General features: G+C 42.6%; 2 protein-coding genes across 10 annotated transcripts in view; one reads left to right on the plus strand and one right to left on the minus strand.

The window, feature by feature from the left end:
- The window catches only part of AK8 (adenylate kinase 8), a 175,311-nt gene extending 170,529 nt beyond the window's left edge, over nucleotides 1-4,782 (minus strand). The window contains exons 1-3 of one of the 3 annotated variants that reach the window (XM_056812628.1): nucleotides 4,625-4,745; nucleotides 4,117-4,232; nucleotides 2,813-2,897 (exon numbers count right to left, since the gene is read on the minus strand). In XM_056812628.1, coding sequence (XP_056668606.1) covers nucleotides 2,813-2,894 — 82 coding nt within the window. In that variant the 5' untranslated portion in view covers nucleotides 2,895-2,897; nucleotides 4,117-4,232; nucleotides 4,625-4,745. Of the gene's footprint in view, nucleotides 1-2,812; nucleotides 2,898-4,116; nucleotides 4,233-4,624 lie in introns of all 3 variants that reach the window. The other 2 variants (XM_003339637.4, XM_056812629.1) reach the window with 2 other exon arrangements.
- Nucleotides 4,783-4,867: 85 nt separating this feature from the next.
- On the plus strand, nucleotides 4,868-23,597 carry SPACA9 (sperm acrosome associated 9). Of its 7 annotated transcripts, none has more exons than XM_056812631.1 (6): nucleotides 4,871-4,998; nucleotides 5,876-5,958; nucleotides 12,678-12,712; nucleotides 16,153-16,330; nucleotides 19,662-19,864; nucleotides 22,304-23,597. In XM_056812631.1, the coding sequence occupies exons 4-6, from the start codon at nucleotides 16,187-16,189 to the stop codon at nucleotides 22,635-22,637; spliced, it is 681 nt and encodes a 226-aa protein (XP_056668609.1). In that variant the 5' UTR covers nucleotides 4,871-4,998; nucleotides 5,876-5,958; nucleotides 12,678-12,712; nucleotides 16,153-16,186; the 3' UTR covers nucleotides 22,638-23,597. The 7 variants fall into 7 exon arrangements, with proteins under 7 accessions (XP_056668612.1, XP_056668609.1, XP_056668610.1 ...); XM_007475206.2 differs by lacking the exon at nucleotides 4,871-4,998 and having other exon boundaries at nucleotides 5,805-5,958; nucleotides 22,304-22,451; nucleotides 23,529-23,597; XM_056812634.1 differs by lacking the exon at nucleotides 12,678-12,712 and having other exon boundaries at nucleotides 4,868-4,998.
- The last annotated feature ends 1,320 nt before the right edge of the window (nucleotides 23,598-24,917 follow it).

The following is a 24,917-nucleotide window of genomic DNA, read 5'->3' on the forward strand; positions in this document are numbered from 1 at the left end:
TTGACCTCTCCTGTTCTAACTTGTATTTATATTTATTAACATATATATTCCCTCTACAGAACTATAAGTTCCTTTAACATAGGTACTTTTTTGTTTTTTTAACCCTGGGACCTAGCACAAGATCTTAAACATAAAAGGTGCTTAATAGAAGTATTTAATAAAAAGTGAAACACTGGGAATGATAGAAAACATAGGAGGAAGCATTTCTTAACTAGAAGTTATTGTTATTGAGTGTGCACAAAGATACTTGTGCGTGAAAGAGATTTAAGTGGAAAAGCCGATGCACAGAGACAGTCCCACTCTCTCCGCGTTGGAAGCCTGGGTCCAGTGGCTCACCTTTCATCTTAGAAACAATTCCGTGTATTGGTTCCAAGGTAGAAGAGCAGAAAGGGTTCGGCAGTGGGGGTTAAGGGACTTGCCCAGGGTCACACAGCTAGGAAGCCTTGAATCCAGGACTTCCCACCTCTAGGACTGGCCCTCTTTTTAAAGAGCACTCGGGTACCTCTTTTTAAAGAGAAGAGTATTATTTGTCTTTTGTCTTTGCATCATAATCATTTCCAAGCCCATTCCAGATCAAACTCTCCCTTGTGCCAAAGAAATGTTTGCACATTGTTCTTTTCTAGACATCTACTCTCCCTCTAACATGAGGAAGAATACATGTCCTGCGCCATACCTTGCATCTGTCCACTGCTATTATACTATTGCTCCTTAATATGAAGCCTCATTTTTCTAGCATGTTTCCCAGCTCCTGTCTTCCTTCCTCCGATTTATGCTTTTCATTCTGCTTCCAGGCTAACGATTATTATCGATAGATTTGGTAATGTCACTCTTCTGGTTAAAATTCTACAAGAACTCTTCCAACTCCTTTGCCTGGCATTTAACACCTTTCCCAATTAACGACAAACTTTTTCACTTTTCCCTCAAATTTACTCCTTGTTATGTATTCTATGATCTCCTTCCACAAACATGCCTAGCACTTTCCAGCCCAAATGTCCTTTCTCATGCTGCTCTCTATGCTTCCAATATCTTGCATGCCTCCCCTCTTCATCTGTTGAATTTTTACCCATTCTTTGAAGCCCAGATCAAACAGTACTTCCTCTATGAAGACGCCTCCTCTGGTGGTAAACAACCTTTCCCTTCTTGGGACTTACACAGCAATTTATTTCACACTTTACTAATGCATTAACTTTGTCCTTCTCCTAAAGGAGTACCAGGATATAAATACTTCTTTGCATTTAAGTAACATATATTGTTCTCTGTTATCTGCCCCCTTATGTCCAAATTGGGCTTGGGGGAAATCAGTTGATCAGAGGTCTCTTAATAACCCGCGCCTCACACACACACAAACTACACTTTTATCATGTGTTATAGGGTTATTTACAAGAAGTGTTATAGAACCAGGCCAGAGACAGGAGGTCCTGAGTTCAAATCTGGCCTCAGATACTTCCTAGCTGTATTACTCTGGGCAAGTCACTTAACCCCAACACTCTTCTGCCTTGGAATTGATACTTAGTATTAATTCTAAGTCAGAGTTAAAAAAAAAAAGTGTTATAGCTCCTGAACAGGCTGTAAGTTCCATGAGGAAAGAGATCATGTCTTTTCTAAACTCACATCTCCCCCAGTATCCAGCCTATAAAGCTCTGCTCACAGTAGGTGCTTAGTAAATGTTTATTGAACTGGCACACAAAAACCTTTCTAGGAGGAGTAAGAAAGATTCAGTCAAGCCTAGAAGCAGCAGGATGAGCTAGTTTTTAGATTAGAAGATCTTTCTTGCCCTATGAGTGTAAGATTAATTTGATAGGTGATGATGGCCTTAGGTTATGCTAGAGGCCTGAAAAGGAAATCAACTTGGTTTTCTCTTTGGACCACATTTAGAAAAGATATGAAATAGGGTTCGGACAACTGATAATACCAATCTCCAATTCCACTTAGGTCATCCTGAGACTACCTTTGGGTTGGGGTACACATCAAATTATGTGGGCCAGGCATGATAGAGTCAGCGGGACACAATTTGCATGGGAAGAGAATTTCTCAGTCTCATTCTTCCTCCTCTGCCCACTACTCCTTAACAGCATTTCACATTGACAGCCATCTGAACACCACCATGAAGCATCAATGCACAAAGCCCCTCTCAGAATCTCTAAGCCCTAATTTCACTGATGCTCTGGTAGGTCTTTCATAATGGCTTATGTTCTGATTTGAAAGAAACATCAAAGCACCATGACACCAGTTCATCCTGACAGCTCATGCAGAACAGAAATGATAGTTCACTTGTGCGTAGCCAAATATAATCTGCCTAAGGGTGAACAGTTTGTAAATCAAATAATTTGAGAGAATGTACAAGCATTCCTTGTACAGGGTACATCTTTCCTCACCAATTCATCAGCTTTGGGTTTCTGTTCATGCAGATAAGTTCTTTTAGCAAAAGTGCTCCAAGCCCTGGAACTCATTAACAGATAATGAACTAATCAAAAAAGCAGAGATGTTGCCTATCCAGGTAGGACAAGAAGCCAAATTTATACCTGACAAGAGGGGTAATTAGAGAGCTTTAATGACAACAGGAAATATCAGATGGGGCACCAGAAGCATTAATAATTGATACCATGGAAGGCTTCAACATTCTTATTTTTATAACTGTTCACGTACATTTTATTACATCTGCTATAAAAGAAATTAAAGCATTTAATTAATTAGCTATTCCAAATCCTTTCATTCCATGCTCCTCTCAAACATAAGGAAAATAAAATTCAGTTTTTTCTATCAAAGAGTAGATCACCATAATTATATTGAATTGTTGCTCTTGAGTCCTTACCTGTATCATTGTCTCTTTGCAAGTGATCCATCATAAATTGAATGGGTTCCTCTGGTTGGTGAATCAAGAGTTCCTGTAGCATGATCTGTAAAGAATCAGGTGAGATGAGAAGGAAGCAAAGTTAGAATCTCATAAGACTGAAAGAATTAGGATTTTGAAAACCCAGCCACAGATTCTGGGAAGTTCCAGTCTGGTAGGTCCTGCCAGACATAACTGATCATAATCTCTTATTCTGCTACCAAACTCTCCCCTTCCTCTGTCCTCTACAGCATTCACCCAAAATGCCTAGGGCCCAAGATGCCACTTGGCAACTACTTGTGTGTCCAGATGGGCAGAATGACAAGGGAGATGGCTCTTTCAACTGAAATATTTTGTGTTTTGGATGAGGTAGGGAAATGAGGACAAAGAGACAGAGTGGTCTACTTCTTGTTCCACAAACTGGGATATCTTTCCCAACCTTAAGCCTGAGCAAAGTTTCTGAGATCTAGGAACAATGTATGTAGCATTTTTAGTGTGGTAGGCATAGGGATGGGGTAAATAATAAGCAAAAGATTGCTTTATCTATCAGGTCCATCCCTCCCTCCTTCCCTTCCTTCCTCTCTCTGTCTCTGTCTGTCTGTCTGTCTGTCTCTCTCTCTCTCTCTCTCTCACACACACACACACACACACACACACACACACACGTTCTAAGGAATTCTCTGTTCTCCAGAATGGTGCTGTCAACTGAATTTCACTATAGTCTGAATGATATCTGAAATTATCTAGCTATATCCAGAGGAAAAAAACAATGATGAACAAAGTTTCTGATGGAAGCTGAACATTTATTTGTGTATGTCAACAAAGATAGATTTTTTTTTTTACTGAAGATAATTGCTAAGGAATCTTAAGTCATGTCCTAAAAGGAGTTAAAACAAAAGTCCTAGAGATTACTCTGAACATTGCCCCCAAGGTAATGTCCAACCTTGGACAAATCAGGTTTCCTCCCATGTAGACCTAAAGGATTGGAATAAATGATCTCTAAGATCCCTTACAGCTTGACATTTAATGATGCCAGTGCTTCCATAACTGTTCTTCAGCCCCATAAACTGTAGGCAAAGATCACTGATATAACATTTCCTTTTTCAAATAGTTTAAATTTGTTCATCTATTTATAAAAGTTTATTTAGTTCTTTGTTTCTTTCCAATCCCTCAGTTTTTTCCAAGTTTGTTGGCGATTTTTGTTAGTATCTGTTTGCAGATAAACTTTTTCAGAGTCAAACTCTTGTTTTAACTGTTGGCAAATAAAAGCAATAAATACTAATTACTGCAAATGGGAGTGGAGTGAAGGAGAAAAAACCTCCAAGTCGCAATCCTCCAGAAGGGTCTAGGAATTCCAGTTGAGTCTAGTCCTTCAAGCTTCCAAATTTGGTCCTAAATATCTCTAATGAGAAAAAAAATTCTTTTAGTGGGCCCCATTTGGTGGGCTGGGCCCTGGTCTCCTTCACTGCCCCTCCATCAGTCTGACCCAGGCCAAGGCCAGAGTGAAGGAAGCCCTTCTAGTCTCTGTCCTGACTATCCAAAGAGGTGAACAAGAGTAGAAACTATCCGAGTACTTTGTCTCCCTATCGACAACTCAGTTGCAGAAATCGTACCCCCATCAACTGCTAATATCTCAGTAGAGGCTAATAATAAATGAGAGATGCCTCTCCCACCCAGTCACTCCGTCCTGTCTACCTATGTCACGATACACAAGATGTGGGCAGCGAGGTTGCCCACACCCCAATAACGACAGGTGAGAGAAGAGGGAGCTTTGGACCGCGCTTCCCGTGGCACCTGCATCATCTCGAAGATATGATGTTTCTCCCCATATTTGGGCATTTCCGCCGGGATGTTGTGGGGGGCTGTAGTGGCGTCCATATCGCCGACAGTTGTAGCAGGAAGAACCTTAGCAACCTGCTCGTCGCTATGGACGCGAGCGCTCTGCCTAGTGCGTCATCAACCCGCGGCCGCCCCCAAACACAGCACGGCCCCCGCCCCCGCCCCCTCCCCTGTGACGAGTGCATCTTGAAAGATACCAGGAGCTAGAGCCCCTACTCAGCGAGGCGGTCTGGACGAGCGCCCATTGGCTGACTCTAATTCAATTTGCCCTCTGACTGCCCTATCACTTCTCTTCTGCCGAGCGTTCCCCTCTGCCCATTCAGGCCCAGGTCGACGCTCCCCTACCCCTGTTTAATTCCGCGGGACAAGAGCAGTTGTCTGGGCAGCTAACCCCTTCTTTCCGCAGGAATTAAACTCTAGATAGAGTAAAAGCGCAACAGATTTGGGCATCGGGAGATTTAGTAGAATTCTGTTCTTGCAATTCTGCCTCTAAGTTCCTTTTCCTCTTTTGGCCTCGATTTCCCCATCTGTAAGAGGGAATTGAAGTAGCTATCATCCCAGAGTGGAGTGACCTTGGACAAGTCATTTCCCCGCTGGGCGTCTTAGATTAAAGAACGGAGCTGGATTAAATAAACTACACGATGATCGCTAAATTCTGTCCAGCTCTGATATTCTAGATTTAGGTGTTTAAATCTCGCACTTCGGATTAGTTGCAACTCGGAGCTCGGGATGACTCTCCTTTTGGGAGAATACATTTCATGGAGGGTCAGAACTGAAAGGAAATCTTGAGATCATTTAGTCCAATTATCTTGTTTGGTGAGGAAATCGAGACCCAGAAAGATTCAGTGACTTGCTCAGGATCACAGGAAATTCGTGTTAGAACTGAATCCGAACCTAGACCAAATCTCTTTATTTCTAGGCCCATGGGGCTTATAGTGCTCATGCTATCTGGCCACCTTAGGAAAAACTGCACTTCTGTCGTCCTTCCACCTGCTCTCCTGCACACACAGGGGCACAAAAGCAGCATCTTTCCTTACAAACAATTCGCTCCAAGATCCCGAAGTAGTGTCGCTTACTGGGGAGGGGATTGACGTGACCCAATTGCCATGGTACCCACAGTAACAATAGTCCTCTAGCCCCGCCCCTTCCTGCCTCAATCTTACCTCCCCTCTCTTTTCCCCCCCCACCCCCTCCTACCCTGGGCAGTGGCCCGGGGCCCACAAGCACCGGTGGGGTCGCAGCAACTCAACTGGCTCCAGGCAGGCAGCCGAAATTTCTGGACATGAAAGGTTAATGTAAATAACGGGGGGGTGGGCTTGCACCCGAGGGGGGCGAGGGCTAGTCCCCAGCCGCAGTTTCCCTGGCTCTACCTGCCTTACTGCCCGCAGGGTAGAGTGGCCAGGGTGTATGGGATTAATGGGGGGTGGGGGGAGATGCAGAAATGCAAGGTCTCTCCAGCTGGACACTCCTCAACTTTAAGCTGGGTGAAAATATCCTGTAGCCAGAAACCAGAATGTTTGGTTTCCACAAGTGCTTCAGACCAGTGGTTTCTGAGTCCCGACCTTGGGCAAGTGATTTCCCCGTTCTGAGTCTCAATTTCCCAATTTGTAAAATGAGGAGGTTAGATTAGATATATCTGGTCTCTAAGGACCTTAATGCCTCCCAATTTTATGGTCCTGTGATTTCCTCATCCGTTAAAAGGATGAAAGCAAGTCAAGTCACCACAGTGAAGGGGAAGTGGCTGGGTCCTGGGGAATTTTAGCCACAAGATTTAAGCCTTAGGGAGGCAATTTAGGGAGAATTAGAATCTCTTCAACCAGTCCTTTTGAGCTATCCATCGGGTTCAGTATCCTGGGCAGGGGTTGAAATCTTGGGGTTTATTAGGTGACTGTTAATGCTTTCTTCCTGCAAAAGGGAGCCCCACCCCTGGATTTTGTGCGGTTTGCAATTGGCAACCTAACTGCTAAGTCCTGATCCTCCATTGGGTCTAAAGCTATCCCTACTCCACATGGAAAGCAGTTTCCCCAAAGCATTCTCTTTAGAGTAATTAGGGCACTTCTTTCCTTATCCTTCTACAGAACAGCATTTCTCATAGTGTTATTCCAGGAAACTGGAATCAGATGTTCTGTGAGAAAAGTTTGATGCTAGTGGAGTTCTGCTCCTCCTTCCTCTCCCCAGTTTTTTTTTTTTTTAAACCCATACCTTCCATCTTGGAGTCAATACTGTGTATTGGCTCCAAGACAGAAGAGTGGTAAGGGCTAGGCAATGGGGGTCAAGTGACTTGCCCAGGGTCACACAGCTGGGAAGTGGCTGAGGCCAGATTTGAACCTAGGACCTCCCATCTCTAGGACTGGCTCTCAATCCACTGAGCTACCCAGCTGCCCCCTCCCCAGTTTTTAAATGAAAAGCAGGTGTGTCATGAAAATTCCACATGGAGCAGGCATTTTTCTACATGCAATAGCCTCTGTTTTGTCCAAAGATCCCTTCAACTCTTATCTTTCCCTTCATGGGAGGGAGGAGGGGGATTTCTGGTACACAGAAACTGTACAGCTATTACTCTATTACATTTACTTACTTTGGACACTTGTGTGCTGGGAGGGCAGGGTCATTTATGCCTCTACCTCTGAAAAACTCAAATGCTTCCTGTCACTCCCTCAGCTCTGTTTGTTAGAAAGCCATAAACTCTATTTATGCACTACCCTGAGGGGTTGAAATCTTGTAAACCAAATTGTAGCTGAAAGCCTTAGTCAGCAAAGATGTTCTACTGAGGCCCCACTATGTGCAAAGCAGAGTGAACCTGTTTGAAAAAAATCAAGAGAATCAAACTCATCCCCTTTCTTTGAAGTTTAGTCCTGTAACATCTGTTTAAGGTTTTGGTTTCCCGAGAAACACTTCTTACTGCAAACTAACTTGTTAATGCTAACCCTTCAAAACCTGAGAAATCTGGACATTCATGTCACTTCTTAGTTGTGCTATTGTATACTTATTATATTTCCTTTAAAGTTGTTCAAGGGATTTGTCTTAAAAGTTTGTGATTTACATTGAGTATTGCCTACCCAGTTCAGAGGACCCACAGTTCCCTCATTCATTAGCAGCTTAGTAGCGAGAGAGTTAGCTTCTTGACTGAAGAACAGAAGGTAAATTCTTTTCTCCAGTTATGGAGCGAGCTTTTTGTTATGAGCAGTAGTGTTTGGTGTAACTGTACGGAAGACTTTTTTTTTGGTCTGGACAATAGTTGTTTGGGTTTTTTTAACCCCTGCTTTCCATTTTAGAATCAATACTGTCTGTTGGTTTCAAGGCAAAAGTGTGGTAAGGGTTAGACGATGGTCATTAAGTGACTTGCCCAAGTTCACACAGCTAGAACATTAGACTATATATAGTTCTTGAAGACTTTATCTGGTCCCTCTTTAAGTCGACAGTTGCCACCTCCAGACTTTAGGTCTCTTAGCATTCAGACAAGATTGACTTCTGCCAAGTCCCCTTGTGACTTTGGGCAAATCACTTCCCTTCTTTGAGTCTCATCTTCTCCCATCCATCACATGACAGGTTTGCATTAGAAAATCTCCCAGCTCCCTTCCAGCTCTAACCAGATGTGGGTATGGGAAGTTCTGGTTCTGATCCTGGTTCTGGAATGACTTAAGAAAGACTCGACTTCTTGGTGTTTCAGTTTCTTCATATACAGTTTGTCTTGTCTCGAAGGCCCTTTGCAGCCTTAAAACACCACGATTCTTTCTCTAGCAAGCTGTTTTCTTAAAGTGTATCTAACTTTGTGGGCTCATAAAGTCCAAATGAAGAGAAAAAGAGGGAGGGAGGAGGGGACGAATCCATTGCAGCCACCACCACCTCTCCTTGAATAAAGAACAAAAGAAAACCTACAATTTGCACTGGAGAGGTTCACTTCTCTCCCTGGACATTTCTGAAATGGCTTGCCTTTCTCCTCGTTTATTTTAGGCCGTAGGCACTTTTCATACCATTATTTAATCTTCTTTTGCAGCCTGGAAAAATACAAATCAATTAAAGCCTAAAACCTATTGGGTAATCATTTTTTCCTCACTCACTTCTCCCCACACATCCTGGGCTTTGTGACTTTCATCCATACTAATTTGGTTGCAAGTGACTCTTGTACAAGGAGCCATCACTTTGGATAGCTTATTACAGCTGCTCTCTTGACATGGATTCTGTGTGCATGTCACAAGTCACTAGGATCAAGGGCAGAGGCAGTTTCCCTCTCCAGGGCTTCTGGAACCACTAGGCAAGGCGACTTTGCAATCCCAAGAGAATTTGGCATCTCCTCCAAAGGGGAACATAGTTGGGACTTAAGCTTTTTATTTGAGAGCCAAAATTGACCGCTGGCTCTTTTAGAGCTGGGCATGCAGAGGCACAACATGAGTCAATTCCAGCCATCACTACCCTTTATGGGATGGGGGGGTATGAGGTGACTAGAATTGATGACAAGGCAAAGGATGAGTCAGTCTTCTCTGTGGGCACAGAAGGAGCCCTATCTGCGTCCAGTCCAGGTCCTCTCAATGCAACCAGCTGGAGAACCAACATGGACTCAGTCCTCTTTTGTGTTCAGCCCATCTAAACCCTAAAGCAGATTTAGGGAACTTCTTAACCTTCCCCCGACTTCTGGATTCCGCTTGTTCCCGTGGACACATTACAGAGTGAGTTCATATGCACAGAAACACTACCTTCATTCAACGCACATTACATGCTTAGTATATTGCCCCAATTGGTATTGAGAAGATATATGAAGATAAATTAGGCTGTGTCCTACTCTCAAGTAGGTTCTAATTGAAAACTGAATGGAATTCAATGTAGAATATATCTAGTAGTAAAGTCTGAAATGTTAGAAAGTGCATGTTCGATGTCTGCTCATGCTCCTACACGTGTACACACATGTACACAAATACATGCATGCACACAAAACAAATATACATACAAAACATGCATAAACACACAAACATACCCCATTTTTTTGCCTAGATCAGTGAGTTCAGTGGTTAAAACTCCCAATTCCCAATCACAGAGAGTTGGGGTGGGGAGTAGAACTAAAAGGTTAAAAAACACATCACACATCTAGTATATAAGTAGAAGAGAAAGAACTTGAGTCCAGGTTTTTCTGACTTCAAAGCCTGGTGTCAATCAACTACAAAAAGCTGCCTATCAATGGGATCTTTCTACTTTCCTCTTATGAACTTTATTCTTTTACTTAAGCCATCTCCTGTCTGAGAATGGCCCCATATCACTCCTAACCAAATTTTATTAAAACTCAGGGAAGGGGCAGCTGGGTGACTCAGTGGATAGAACAACAGCCCTGGAGACAGGAGGTCCTGGGTTTTAATATTGACCTCAGATACTTCCTAGCTGTGTGATGTGGGCAAGTCACTTAAACTTGATTGTATAGCCCAGTGGTGGTGAACCTTTTAGAGATGGAGTGCCATGCTCCTCCCCACCACTGAATGCTGGTGCCTGCTCCCCACCCTTATCCCACACAGGGGAGAGAGAAAGTTCTCCCATTGACTGCTGGACAGAGAGAGGGCAGGGAATGTGAAAAAATGTTATCAGGCACAGTGGAGAGGGGGAGGGGAGCAGCTTCATCCAAGACCCCTGCCTTTCTAGTAACAGACAGGGGTGAAGGAGGAGGGTGGCTGAGTGCCCACAGAGAGCACTCTAAGTGCCACCTTTGGCATCCATGCCATAGGTTTGCCATCACTGGTCTAGCCCTTGTTGCTCTTCTGCCTTGGAATTGATACCTATTATTGATTCTAAGACAAAAGATAAGAGTTTAGAAAAAAATAAATTAAACAGAGAAAAGCTATCTTTTTTTCCTTCAACTATCTTGGCCTAAAAAGTTCCTCTAAAACTAAATGACTTAAGCATTTAACTGTTTCATTTGGCACTTCAGCTATTTCCTTCAGTTTCCTGTCATGAACTTTTCCTGTGTTTATGTTTTATTTGTTTTATTTTACAGGAGCTCAATAAGTTTCTCTAGGGCAGGGGTCTTTCTCTTCTATTTAAAGCATGCAGGGGGAAAAAAATACAGCACAGCAGGGGCAGGTATTCAGTAAATGTCTTTGATTGATTGATAGCTGACCAGGCCAGTTGAGGTAATCTAATCACAAGCCTTATCTTGTTTCTTCACTAATTTCTCTTGTTCCAGGGTGGAAGCTCTCCAGTGACTCCATTCTTCTTATATCCTTCTAGCCCTAAATCAGACTCCCACTGGTCCTACCTCCCTGCCCTACCCCTAACCCCAGCCCAGCCCCATTCCTTTACACACACACACACACACACACACACACACACACACAGAGTACCTTCTGACACCAACCCCTACAACTGTCATCCACCTGATGCCAAGGGCCAGAGGTTAACCTGGAGCCTAGCTTTCCCTCTAAGCCCCCAACTTCAAAGAAGGTGGCAGCTGGATAGCATTTCCTATGGCTAACTAAGTAGGTATTGCTCCCCCAGGCAGCTTGAGGACGTCTTGGTAGACGGATTACTCCATTATATTTACAATAGACTCACTGGGGTCTATGGCACATGATTATCAGTAGTCCCTCCTGGTTTCTCTATTCCTTCATTACAACCACACTGACTTACTGCCCCTGATTCTGGGACTGCCCTGTCCCTCCCCTCATGGAGAAAGGACAAAGCCCAAAAGGCCCCTTTCTTTTTTTTTTTCACCTTGCTGACACCCTGTCAGCTTTCCTTAGAGATGATTTTACCTGTGAAGAATGCCCTTCCTTCCGGTCTTTGTTTTTCTGGGATTCTACCCTTTTGTGTTAGATCCTTGGGCTGTCTTCTTATAGTCCCCCAGACCCTGGGGAAGTCTAGAGAGTATTCTTTAAAGAAGTCTAAAAGAGAAGGGGAAGAGTAGCTCTGGGCAGAGAGCAGAGTCAGAGAAAGCTTTGTTTTTGTTTTTGTTTTTAGGATGAGGGAGATAGAGTGAACGATTTTAGATAGAGGTAAAAAGAGAGAGGGGAATTGGAACAGACATTGGGCAATATTGTAAGAAGCAAGATTCAGTAGTGGAGAGAAAGGGGAAGCATGAGAAACAGAATTGAAAGTGCAAATAATAGTTGAGTTGGGTTAGTCAAGATCTTGGAAGCTTTCTAGTCCAACTATCTCATTTTTCAGAAATGGAAACTAAGACCCAGAGACAGGAAAAGATTTGCCCATGGCTACACAGTGGCAGAACTCATGGTCTCCTAGACCCAGGTCTCCTGATCCCAGTAACTAGTGTTCTTTCACTATACTAGTTAGGAATTAGCCCAGGCAAGGAAAAGGATATAGTTCTTTCTCAGAGAACAGAAGTGACTAGAGGAGAGAAAAGAAGAAAACCCTGAGGACTTTAGGGGGTATGCATAAAGGAATTAATGAATTTCAAATTGTATAACATCTATATCTTAGGGATAAAGGATGAAGATATTTATCAATATTGGAGAGGAGAAAGGAGAGGGAAAGATGGAGTTAGGAGCTCAGAAAAGTGAATAAAGTTTAAGAAAGCTGCAGAGGGAAATACAAGTATTTGCATCCACCAGAGATAAATAACAGGGTTTATAAGCCAAAGAGGGCAACTGACAAAGTATAAACTAAGGGAAAAGATGATGAATTTGGTGTCAGAAACTGAGATTTAAATCTCAGCTGGATTATATACTAGCTATATAAGCTTAAGTCTTGGTATGAGTCCTCAGTTTCCTTAACTACAAAATGGACTACATAGTTCTTAAAATAATTTCCAGGTAGAATATTCTATGTTCTAATAATACATGTATAACCCAGTGGAACTGCTTGTCAACTTCGGGAGGGGGGGAGGAAAGAGTGAGGTGGGGGAAGGATCATGAATCATGTAACCATGGAAAAATATTCTAAATTTTTAAAAAAGGGAAAAAAAGAATATTCTATGTTCAGAGATCCCTTCTAACTAGCATCTTGTGATCTAGTTTTTTTGAATGTATAATATTGTAAATATGTTTTTCTAATTTCCTTCTTATGCTGACAGGTGAATAGTTGACAACGCCTTCTTCCTGTCAATCGGTCAGTCTGCCAACAATCAACAAGCTTTTATTAAGGGTCTACTATGTGCCAGGCACTGTGCTAAGAAATGGAATTCTAAAGAATGGCAAAAAAATTGCCACTTCTCTGAAGGAGCTCACAGTCTAATGGGGGAGATAGCATGCAAAACAACAGTGTACACAAACATAAAATATATAGAATTCATTGGAGATAATCAACCGAGGGAAGGCACTAGCATTGAGGATGATCATAAAATGCTTTTTATAGAAGGTGGGATTTCAGCTGGGACTTGAAAGAAGCCAGGGAGGTCAGGAGATGAAGATGAGGAGAGTATAAGAATTAAATTTAGGTTTTAACTCAATACGAGAGTTATAAAAGTGATCACTGTTTGTAAAATATTAGCCCCTAAGTCAAAATAACTGTTAGCAGCTTTTATTTACAAGGTAGAGACAGTGAAAGTGGGAAGTATAGGAAGGAGACAAAGCCTGGTCTAGCCTACCAGCCCATAGTGCTGCTCTGGTAAAGTTCAGTTCAGCCCCCTGGCAGGGGCTTCCCCAAGTCCCAATCTCCACGTAGATTATCCCAGTAGTCATCAGTCAGAAGTTCCAGCGGTGTCTTCAGCCAGAGTTCCACCAATGCAGAATGACTCCAAGGAAAAGTGTGTCTCTTCAGCTCTACTCACCAATGCAGAATCTAAGGGAAGAGTCTCTCCAAAAGCCAAGGAAGGAATGGTCTCTCCAAGGAACCAGTCTCTCCAAAAACCAAGAAAGGAAAAAAGAGCCCAGACCATGTTGGTCTCTTCTTTTTCCCTTTTCCCCCACATCATTTCCTGTCTCTCCCCCTCTTCACAAGAACCAATTGCAGTCTTTCAATTTGCCTAGCACTGCTTGTGGCCTTTGAGGGTGTGAACTAGTAAGCGCCTTGTGAGCTCTCTTACCTAATGGTTAGCTAGCTACTAAGTAGGAGTATTTTAAGTTCTTGATTTGATTAACTAAAAATAGACAAAGGGAGAGTTCATTCTATCTTCACAATCCCAAATTTGCTTATATTGGGAGATGAGCATGATGAAAGCTCTCAGATTTATATGCCTAGTCTCCCCAATGAATCATTTCACATAACTAGCTTATACCTCTAAAGATCTTCTAGCTAAAGGTACATACAATATTGTACTTTCAAAGAGGGAAATAAAAGAGAGAGAGCAAAACCAATGATTGCTAGGCACACTGACAAAAAGCCAATTGGGGGGCAATCCCTCTTTGCATAAGAACTTATATTCAGAATAAATGTGTTCAACCCTCCTTCAATTTGGTTGACTACATCCCAAAGTTCATTCTGGATCTTCTGATGCAGTGTAGGCTTCTTTAAAAGAGGATGGATAGCTCCTGGTATAACTACCATAGCCTGTAAAGTGTGTGCAGCCTGCCCCACCTGTCAAGCCTATAACTAACATGCTTTTCATGGAAAAGTTTTTGGTGGGTGTCCTCTAGCTTTACACATCTTTTGAACATTTGCAAATTGACTTTATCACTATGCCAAAGGCTGGACATTATAAATTTTGTCTAGTCATAGCAGATCAGCTGACCAGATGGCCAGAAGTGTTTCCTAGCACCAGAGCAACAACAGCTTTTGTTGCCAAGGTACTCTTAAAAGAGATTGTTCCTCACTGGCCTGCCAACACGTATTGATTCAGACAGGGGAACTCATTTTACCAACTCTGTTTTATCAGATTTATTCATGTTTGGGGATCACTTCTAAATTCCATGTACCACATCATCCTCAGTGGTCACCAATTAATGTAAGAATTAAATTTAGGTTTTGACTCAACACGAGAGTTATAAAAGTGATCACTGTTTGTAAAATATTAGCCCCTAAGTCAAAATGACTGTTAGCAACTTTTATTTACAACAAGGTAGAGACAGTGAAAGTGGGAAATATAGGAGACAAAGCCTGGTCTAGCCTACCAGCCCTTAATGTTGCTCTGGTAAAGTCTGGTTCAGCCCCCTGGCAGGGGCTTCCCCAAGTCCCAATCTCCATGTGGATTATCCCAGTAGTCTTCAGTCAGAAGTTCCAGCAGTGTCTTCAGCCAGAGTTCCACCAATGCAGAATGACTCCAAGGAAAAGTGTGTCTCTTCAGCTCTACTCACCAATGCAGAATCTAAGGGAAGAGTCTCTCCAAAAGCCAAGGAAGGAAAGAGCCCAGACCATGTTGGTTTCTTCTTTTATACCCCTTTTTTCCACGTCACTTCCTGTCTCTCCCCCTCTTCACAGAAACCAATTGCAGTCTTTCAATTTGCCTAGCACTGCCCAGGGCTGGGCAGTGCCCTTTGGAGGTGAGAGTTTTCTCTAGTAAGTGACTTGTGAATTCTCTTAAGTGTTAAGTAGGGGTATTTTAAGTTCTTGATTTGATTAATTAAAAAATAGACAAAGAGAGAGTTAATTCTATCTTCACAAGAAAGAGTATTCCAGACCTGGGGGACAGCCAGTGAAAATGCACCAAGCAAGGAGAGCAATGTCACAAGATTGCAGAATGTATAGGAGTGGAAGGAGAGAGTAAAGGGGTAAGAAAACTGGAGTGGTAGGAGGGGGCCAGGTTATAAAGAGTTCTGAGTGCCAGGTAATTTTGTATTTGCTCCCACAGGCAACAGGAAGCCACTGGAATATTGAAGAGGGGACAGGAGGGCAAGGACACACATGGTTATTCATTTCTTCACAAAAATAGAAAAACTAGATACATGTGTGTATATAATACATGTAGTGTAACTTATTATGTAACCAGTAAATCCCATGAGGGCAAGGATCAAGTTAGCTAATCTTTTATTTCCCTCCTAGTATATAACCTAGTTCTTCTGAAAGCAGGGGCTTAATACAAGTTTATCAAATGCATGCATGAATTTTTAGGAGGTTCAGTTTAGCTTCCCCTTGCTGTATTCCTCCAGAGACTATTCCTTAATTCCTGAAAACTGAAGGTAGTGCCTTAGGCATCCACAATTTAGAATTCAGGACCCTCCCATGAAGAGAGTGGATGACTTTTTCTCTTTGCTTTTTTTTTTAACCCTTACCTTCTGTCTTAGAATCTATACTGTGTATTGGCTCTAAGGCAAAAGAGTGGTAAGGGCTAGGCAATGGGGATTAAGTGACTTGCCCAAAGTCCCACAGCTAGGAAGTCTCTGAGGTAAAATTTGAACCCAGGACCATCCATCTTTAGACCTGGTTCTCAGTCTGTTAAGCCACCTAACTGCCTCCAACAAACTTCCTTCTTCTCCTAGTGAGGTGTCTAGGAAGTGTCTGAGGCCAGATTTGATCTCAGGACCTCTTGACTCTAGGTCTGATACTTTATCCACTGTACCACCTAGCTGCCCCTCTCTCTTTTTTTTTTCTACATGGTGCAGTTGCCTTCTCCATGTGAATTCAGGGCTCTAGCCAGTAGAGGACTCACTGTCTTTTCTCCATCCATCCCCTAGGATTTTAAAAATTCTTAAATGACCATCAAATACAATGAATGAGGTGAAAGAATTACTCAGGAACATCGAACAGACCTATAGACTCTTCCAGCAACAGCAGTTCACTTTTATCGCTGCCTTGGAGCATTGCCGAGAGAATGCTCATGACAAGATCAGACCCATCACAAGCATTGGACAGGTATGGAAGTGTCTCCTAGGAACTTTCCCAGGAGGAGGAAGGGGATAGATTGTAAGACACTCAGGCAGAAGAGGTGGGGAGAAAGTCACAGAGAGCAATACCAGATTCCAAATGGCATGCAGCAGGGTTTTTTGCAAGCTTGGAAGAATCCAGAGGAACCTAAGCACCAAATCATTGGAACAGGGCTTTGTAGTGAGCTCTTAGATCCCTTGGGCAAGGCGATTATTTGCTGGAACCTCACACAGTTACTCCCTTTGGCTGAAGCAGGAAGGGACTCACTGGCTGAGGATCCTTTCCCACCGGAGAGAAGAGATTGGTGGACTTTGTTTTACAATCATCTCAAATCTAGAGGCCAGTCCCTATTAGTCATCATTTCATTTGCACAACCAAGGAATTGAACCAGAATGTTTCTAAGGCACTTTGTAGTTCTAGATTCTCCAGTCACTAGAGACCGGGTGATTTTGCCAGGAAAGGAAATTTCTTAGCTATAGATCGCCTGTCAAGAATCCTCTGTTAATATCAAATCAATGGTCAAGCCCATATCCAACTGACAGCTTTCACAAGTGCCTAGACTTCAGAGTAAATGGCTATGAGCATTCTTGGTTAGTCATGCTTGCTTCTGTGTCCAACAGTGTTCAACTTGACACAGCCTCTGACTTTTAAAACAGAACGAGGAAACAAAGTTGCTCCTAACCAACACACACACACACACACACACACACACACACACACACACACACACTCACTGGATACCAATGACCTTTCCTGGTGGTGACAGGGGGATTGGGTTAGTCCCCATCTGTTCCTATTCCTCTAGGCTGGGATGTGCTAGAACCTGCCCGGACAGGCTACGGAGAGAGTCTATTGTTGAATTTTCGTTGTGAGCATTTATACCTCAATGGTAAACACTACAAATCTAGGTCTGTTTTGTTGTTTTATTGATTTTCAAGTGATGGAGAAAATGTTAATAATGCAGATTAAACTCAGAGTGGTGTTACTCACACACACACCCCGTCCTTCAGTTGTTAAACATTTACCAGCATCACACTGGCGGTTGCTTAGTGGTACTGCTCCCAGTCCCAAAGCACGCTTAGAGCAGATTTCTTATTGGCTCAGCAGTCCAGATTATAGCCCACTCAAAAAGGAAAATGAGAAGGGAGCTGTTTTCTGGAGAAAAAATCAGAAGGAATGATCTGAGGGCAGGAGAGCTTCCAGTTAAGAAACTGCATCAAGAAATACTGAAGCCAGGCAGCTAGGTAGCTCATTGGATAATAGAGCCAGATCTAGGGACAGGAGGTTCAAATGTGGCCTCAGACATGTCCTAGCTAGGTGACCCTGGGCAAATCACTTAACCCCCATGGCCTAGCCTTTACCACTCTTCTGCCTTGGAAGCCCATAATTAATATTGATTCGAAGACAAAAGGTAAAGGTTTAAAAAAAAGAAAAAGAAACACTGAGGCTAGACTTTAAAGGGATTTGCTGCTGGGTATAAGCATTGCTAAGGAGAAGCTGGACCACCACCGTCTATAGATCATTGGGAGTAGGAGAAACATTTATGATAGTGGGATGGTAGGAGTTAGCAGGTCTGACTGGTACAATGGCAGGACAATGGATTGCTGAAACCCGGGGGTCCCTTCCAACCAAGGGTGTGCTGGAACCAGCTCCGTCGACTTAGATGACCATTAAATTGTGAGCATTTATACCTCAGAAATGGCAAATGCTATAAGTCAGGGCTCAATGTATTGTTTTATTGTCTCGGCTTAAAAAAGGGTTAGAGAAAATGTGAATAATGCCCACTAAACCGCCAAGTGTGTGATGTTGAGCCAGTTGTTAAACATTTACCAGGATACTCTCGCTTCCAACCCGAGGACCTTTCCATCCTGGCACTCTCTTTGGCGGTGATTTTGTTTTGTATTTTGGTTCTCTGTGTAAGTGTTGAGGCAGTTCTGCCCTGTCTTACTCCTATTTGTGCTTGCCCTGCCAGTGCCCAACACACTTCTCTGACCTGAATAAGTATGTTATAAAGGTTTATTTTCATCTCTTTTTAGCCACAAGGGAGCTGCTAAGTCCAACTAGTTGAAAACCTAATGGTCTTTAGCAAATTTTCATGATCAAGGAAAGACTGGCATCCAGGATGACGGTTAAGTATCTAGAAAGTAAAAATGTTCTCATATTTCAAGAGAAAGAGAGGGAAAAAGAAACTTTCCTCCTTTCCAGCTAAAACATGCAAAACTTCTATTGTTTGAAGTCGCTGGCTACATTTCCCCAGAGAGAATGAAGCTAATACCAAAGTGGTATTTTTTTAACTTTACAACACTTGGAATTGCAAGATGCAGTGCTGGACATATTACAAAAAGGTCTGAAAACCCACATGCTTTGTGGAGCAAATTTCAGTCCCCGAGCTTGGATTAAAGAAAGGGTGTCTGCCTCGAGCCCCGGGCGAGCCGACTGTGCCGGCTCCATCAGGCCCTGGTCCTTTGCTAAACTTCAACACAACCTCACCACTGAGTTGGCCTAATCTGGTGTTTCTTAAAGCGTAGCCAATCTGCTGGAAGAATTCGCATAGCTCTTGTGTTAATAATATGACGAGCTGCACTTTATTTCTGGCCCCAAATAATTATTTACTTAGGATAGGAGAGGTAGCGAGGTGCATATCAGGTGGAAGGCTGCACTAGGAATTGAAAAGGCCTGAGTTCGGATCCTGTTTCAGACACTTACCAAATATGTAGGAGTGGGCAGGTTATTTAATCTCTCAGCCTCTGCTTTTTTTTTTTTAATCTGTAAATAAAAGTAATACCTACTTTCCAGGTAGGTGCAACAACAATCCTTGCTGTGAGAATTTAATGAGATGGCATTTGTAAAGCATTTTGCAAACCATCAAATATTAAATTTATAACGATTATGCCTATATATTAAGAAAAACCTCTCAGCTAAAGCAGAATTGTTAGTGGATTACTCAGAGGTATGGCCTCGTAGGACTTAAGAGGTAGAATGCACCTTGGAGATTATCTTGGCCAGCCCTCTCATTTTATAGATATGGAAACTAAAACCCAGACGAGTTAAGTGACTTGTCCAGAGTCACTCATTTACTCAATTACAAGAATTCAAACACATGTTCTCTGACTCTCAAAGCAATGTTCTTTCCATTATTCCACAAAAGGGATGCAATTAAAGTTTGAGCCAGCCAAACTGGAGAAGTTTGGCTGGAAAAAAAATCCCAGTCAGGCTCTTTCTGGGAGGCCCCAGCTGGGATCTATGTGTGGAGAGGAAGGTGTCAGTGGGATAAAACGGAAACACCACTGACCTGTGTCGCACCCACATGCTCATGCAGGTGCAGAACTACATGGAACACTACTGTAACAACAGCACTGACCATCGGATCCTTCAAATGTTCCTGAAAATCTGCACGGAGTTGAACAGGCTCTGCCAACAATTTGAGAACCTGCATCCTGGTACCCCAACCACCAACAACATCTTGGAGAAATGCAAAATTCTCGTTAGCCATAGTAATGACCTGAGCAGTCTGAGAGCAAGGTAGGTCCTTCAACCTCTCCACCTCTGAGACCTCTTTAGGAGGTCTAGGGCTGTCCCTTGTTCTGTCCCGAGTCTAGACGACACAAGATGTATGTACTCTGGGTAATCCAGTGATGTGAGTGGTGTCATGAGTTCCGGACTTGGGAGACAAGGATTCAAAACACTCTTGATATTTACTAGCTTTGTAGTCAATTAAAATTCATTAAAAGGGGGCAGCTGGGTAGCTCAGTGGATTGAGAGCCAGGCCTAGGGACAGGAGGTCCTGGGTTCAAATCTGGCCTCAGACACTTCCCAGCTATGTGACCGTGGGCAAGTCACTTGACCCCCATTGCCTAGCCCTTACCACTCTTCTGCCTTGGAACCAATATACAGTATTAACTCCAAGACAGAAGGTAAGGGTTTAAAAAAAAATTCATTAAGCTTCCCTTTCCATCTCTAAAAAATAAGGCAAATACATTTTTTTAAAAATCCATGCCTTCCATCTTAGAATCAATACTGGTTTTGGTTCCAAGGCAGAAGAGAGGTAAAGGGCTAGGCAATAGGGGTTAAGTGACTTGCCCAGGGTCACACAATTGGAGTGTATGAGGTCAAATCTGAACCCAGGGCTTTCCATCTCTAGGCCTGACTCTCAATCCACTGAGCCCTATTTGACCCCAGAGATAATACTTTTAATAGTTGCCTCACAAAATTTTTGCAAGGCATTTTGCAAACTCTAAATACCTGACGGCAGACAATCCCAGAACTCTCATCCTTCATTCCTATTTCTTCCACAGCAGTGCATAGTGGCATTTGCCAAAATAACTTTCTAGAAAACCACAGGCCAAAGGAGAAACACCTTGGAATCTCAAAATTCACCAAAGCCAGCACCATGGGTAATAGAGCCTGGGAAATAACCCATTAGAAGTGCTCCAAAGGTCTGGAGTCCTTGGAAAGCAATGCTTTAGGGGGCAGCTGGGTGGCTTAGTGGATTGAGTGCCAAGTCTAGAGATGGGAGGCACTGGGTTAAAATCTCACCTCAGATACTTCCTAGATGTGTGACCCTGGGCAAGTCACTTACCCCCCATTTCCCAGCGTTGACCACTCTTCTGCCTTGGAGTCAATATATAGTATTGATTCTAAGACAGAAGGTGAGGGAGGGAAGGAAGAGAGGGAGGGAAGGAAGGAAGGAAGGAAGGAGGGAAGGAAGAAGGGAGGGAGGGAGGGAGGGAGGGGAGGAAGGAGGGAGGAGGGAGAGAGGAGGGAAGGAGGGAGGGAGGGAGGGAGGGAGGAAGGAAGGAAGGAAGGAAGGAAGGAAGGAAGGAAGGAAGGAAGGAAGGAAGGAAGGAAGGAAGGAAGGAAGGAAGGAAGGAGCTTTAGGGGCAGCTAGGTGGTTTGGTGGTTAGAGTGCCAGGCCTGGAGTTGGGAGGACCTGGGGTCAAATGTGGCCTCACATACTTCCTATGTGATCCTAGGCAAGTCCACCTCCTTCTGCCTTGGAATTGGCATTTGTATTAATTCTAAGTCAGAAGGTAAGAGTAAAAAAACAAAAACTTACCAGGTGGCTCCAGCCCTCCCTCACCGAGGATACATGTGGCTAGACAATCAATGAATAGGAAGCCCAATAAAGAGAGGCAGCTTGGTTCCTTTACTAACTGTTGTTATTGGTCAGTCACTGGGATTTTCTTGGCAAAGATACTGGAGGGGTTGTTTTGCCATTTCCTTCTCCAGCTCATTTTAGGAAACTAAGGCAAGCAGGGTTAAGTGTCTTGCCCAGGGCCACACAGTCAAGAAATATCCGAGGTCAGATTTGAACTCCTGACTCCAGACGCTGCACTCTAGCCAGCATGCCACCTAGCTGACTTTCCTTACATATACACCTATTTCTTATTTAACTGGGCAAAGGTCCTACTGATAAAAGTTTAGGTAATCTAGTTTCCTTCTAGTATCTCTCCCCTCCCAAATTCTTCCCAATGTGAGAATGAGGTTGTAGGTACGAAGCATTTCAACCAGCCTTGGATCCAGTTTCATGCTGTTTGTTACCTGTGTGACTGTAGACAAGTCATGACTTCTCACGGTGTTTTTCTTCAGCTATAAAATGAGGGAATCAGAACATTTTATCATGTCTTTCTCTGCTGTAAAGTCAATGATAGGCTCTGTCCATTCCTACCCTGGAACCACTCTTCCCCTCCCTGGGGTACCCAGATATTCTCAGGCATGCTTTTCCAGATCACCCCATATCCACTACATCTAAATGTAAGATCTGTGGAGCTTTTCCTTGTTCTCCAAAAGCAGGGTTCTACCCAGCTCAAATGAATTACATAGCACAGAGAGACTGAACATTGACCAGCAATATCAAGTGTTAAAGAGAGCTTAGCAAACCCTTTGCAACAAAAGCTTGGGCCTGGGCGGGAATTATTAACTCCTGATCATTGGTTGCCCTCTTTTCCCCACCCTAAACAGATACCCTCATGATGTGGTCAATCACTTGAGCTGTGATGAGGCAAGGAATCACTATGGAGGAGTTGTGAGTCTTATCCCTATAACAGTGGACTTAATGAAAGAATGGATTGCCCACTCTGAGAAATTACCACGCAAAGCAGCTCAACATGTGAGTGACCAGAAGGGTGACAAGAAGAGTTCAGGAGCCAAAATTAAATACCACTCCATTGGCACACAGACTTTGGTTAAGAGAGAAAGAAATAGGGATCCTAAGAAACAGAACAAAATTAGAGGAAAAAATCAAGGGAAAAGTTTCTTTCCTCCTTGGAGACCACCAGGGGGACCTGTCCTTTAAAATTAAAGCCAAACATTTAAAAATGGATAAATTGGGGGTGGTTCGTTATTTAATTTGGTTTCCACTAAGTTTATTACTTCTACTGCTCCCCCCACCCACCCACTCAATTGTCCCTGCCAATCTTGATTTGAAAAGAGGCTGGCCCAGACAGTACTGTAAGCCACTTCCTCTTTCCTCTTCCTCCTACTCTTAACTTCTCTCAGCCTAAGGGCCAACAGAAGGGGGTCTCAGATTAAGTGAGGAATAGTTAGATGTTTAATGGAAAGAGCCAAGGCCTAGGAAAGAGGGAGTAATTTTAGTCCCAGTTTTGCTACTAAGCAGGTGTGGGACTTTGGGTAAGTCAGTTGAAGCAAGGCTAAACTAAAAGAATTCTAAGGTTCCTTTCAGCTCTATGGGGAGGATTAAAGGGAAACCTGATGAGAGGGAGTGGCAAGAATAAAGAGAACATGGTGGCTCCACTAAAACTTTACTTTGTGAGCTAATAACTCTTCCTTGGAGGGAGGAAAATTTTCCCCACCTCCTCCACTTGACATACCTGAAGAGTCAGATCACCTGGGTTCTGTTCTCTACACAACTACCATGTCTTTTCAGGCAAGTCACAATCTCTGCCTTTGGTTACTTGCCTATAAAATGAAGATGTTGCTATGCTTATTTTACAGGGATGTATGTGACATTTATTGTGCTGATTTTAAAAAATGCTTTCAGGTCTTCGGAGTAAAACTAGTAACTGAATGGGATCAGTTCCTACTACCTATCCCCTATTTCTACTACTATGCCATATTAGCAGATTAATGCTGTTTCAGAATCATTTGTGGGCCAACATTTTAAAAATGTGTCACTAGCATCAAGCCTGCCAGTAGTGATGTCTGACTGTTGATTTTCCCTTTACAGGGGGCGACTTAGCTTCTGTACTCTTGCTTCCTCGGGGGAGACACTCAAGAATTAAAGTGCTCCACCAGCTATCTGGCTTGGTTTATTGAGATTTTCCCCTTTCTGTACTCTCGGTTTATTCTAAAACATCAAAGGGACATTTAGCTATCTTCAGACAAGCAGAAATGATTTGGCCATGCCTTTTCAGTGTAATCTAGGCCATTACTTGCCCCAATTGTATATAATTTAAAACTAGCTTCAGTTGTTAAAAAAAAGAATCCTAACTTCAGGAGAGTTAGGGTAAAAATAAATAAAAAAAAAATAAAAGCCTTAATTTTAAATAGTCAAGTCATTGACTGAGGAAAGGGAGAAGAAAAGGTACAAATGTACTTATAGCTGATATTTTAAAGTGCAGAATTTGCTGAAATCAGAGTCACAGCCATGTGTCTTGCATAAAATTCCAATTCTGCAATGCCATTGTTGGGGTGGGAGTGGCAAAGAAGTGACTCCTCATACGCCATGGGGAAAAGAAGTCCAAAATGGTCACAAAGACAGGAGAGTTCCTTGGAAAGTTGAGACTTTCATTTATCTAATGGAGTTAACTTTTTACACACTTGAATTATCAGAATTTTGGTTAACTTTAGTTAACTGTTTTTATAAAACCTTAACATAAATCAGTTCCCCCATAATCTTTGAGGTCTACAAAACAAGCAGGTCTTCTGAAAGTGATGACCAGTTCTTCCTAGAGTAACAAATACTTCTCTAACCACTGTATGCTGACTCTACCCGTTGTGCCCTAAACCAAAGGACAAAGGGTAGACACAAATAGTTTTATATATTTTACATTATTAGTCACCTTGTCTCACCTAAAAATTCCCATCTGAGCAAGGTTGAAATCTGAACAAAAATCTGACAACTCAAATATACAATTCCTCTTCCAAAAATATTCCAAATAAATTCTAAAAAGTTCATAATCTTTAGATACAAGGATGACACAATGACCTATAAGTTAGGACATATTTTCAGCTAGTTGTCTACTATTGATATAAAATTTACACCAAGGTATTCTTGTCTGTTCTTTTTTTTAGTCATAATCAAGAGGTACAATCCAAATACATTTATCAATCTCTCTGGTATAGAGATTCAACTAAAAGAAACACTGAAGGACCTGTGTGTGAAACCTTGAGCTAGGCATTAGGTTTCAGCAAATAAATCCCACACCTTTGATTTGCTAACAAAATGTCTCTTGCCAAATTTTCAAGTACCTAGACTGGTTAAATCAGTTGAGGCTGAAAAGTAATTTTTATATTAAGAGAATTAAAACCCTATTCTTGATTATTTAGAAACCATTACCATTTCCCTCAAATCCTCAGGGTAGCATGTCTCCCATCTCAGTTTAACACAGGAAAA

This window comes from Monodelphis domestica, chromosome 1 (genome assembly GCF_027887165.1).
Source record: "Monodelphis domestica isolate mMonDom1 chromosome 1, mMonDom1.pri, whole genome shotgun sequence".
Taxonomy (NCBI): Eukaryota; Metazoa; Chordata; class Mammalia; order Didelphimorphia; family Didelphidae; genus Monodelphis; species Monodelphis domestica.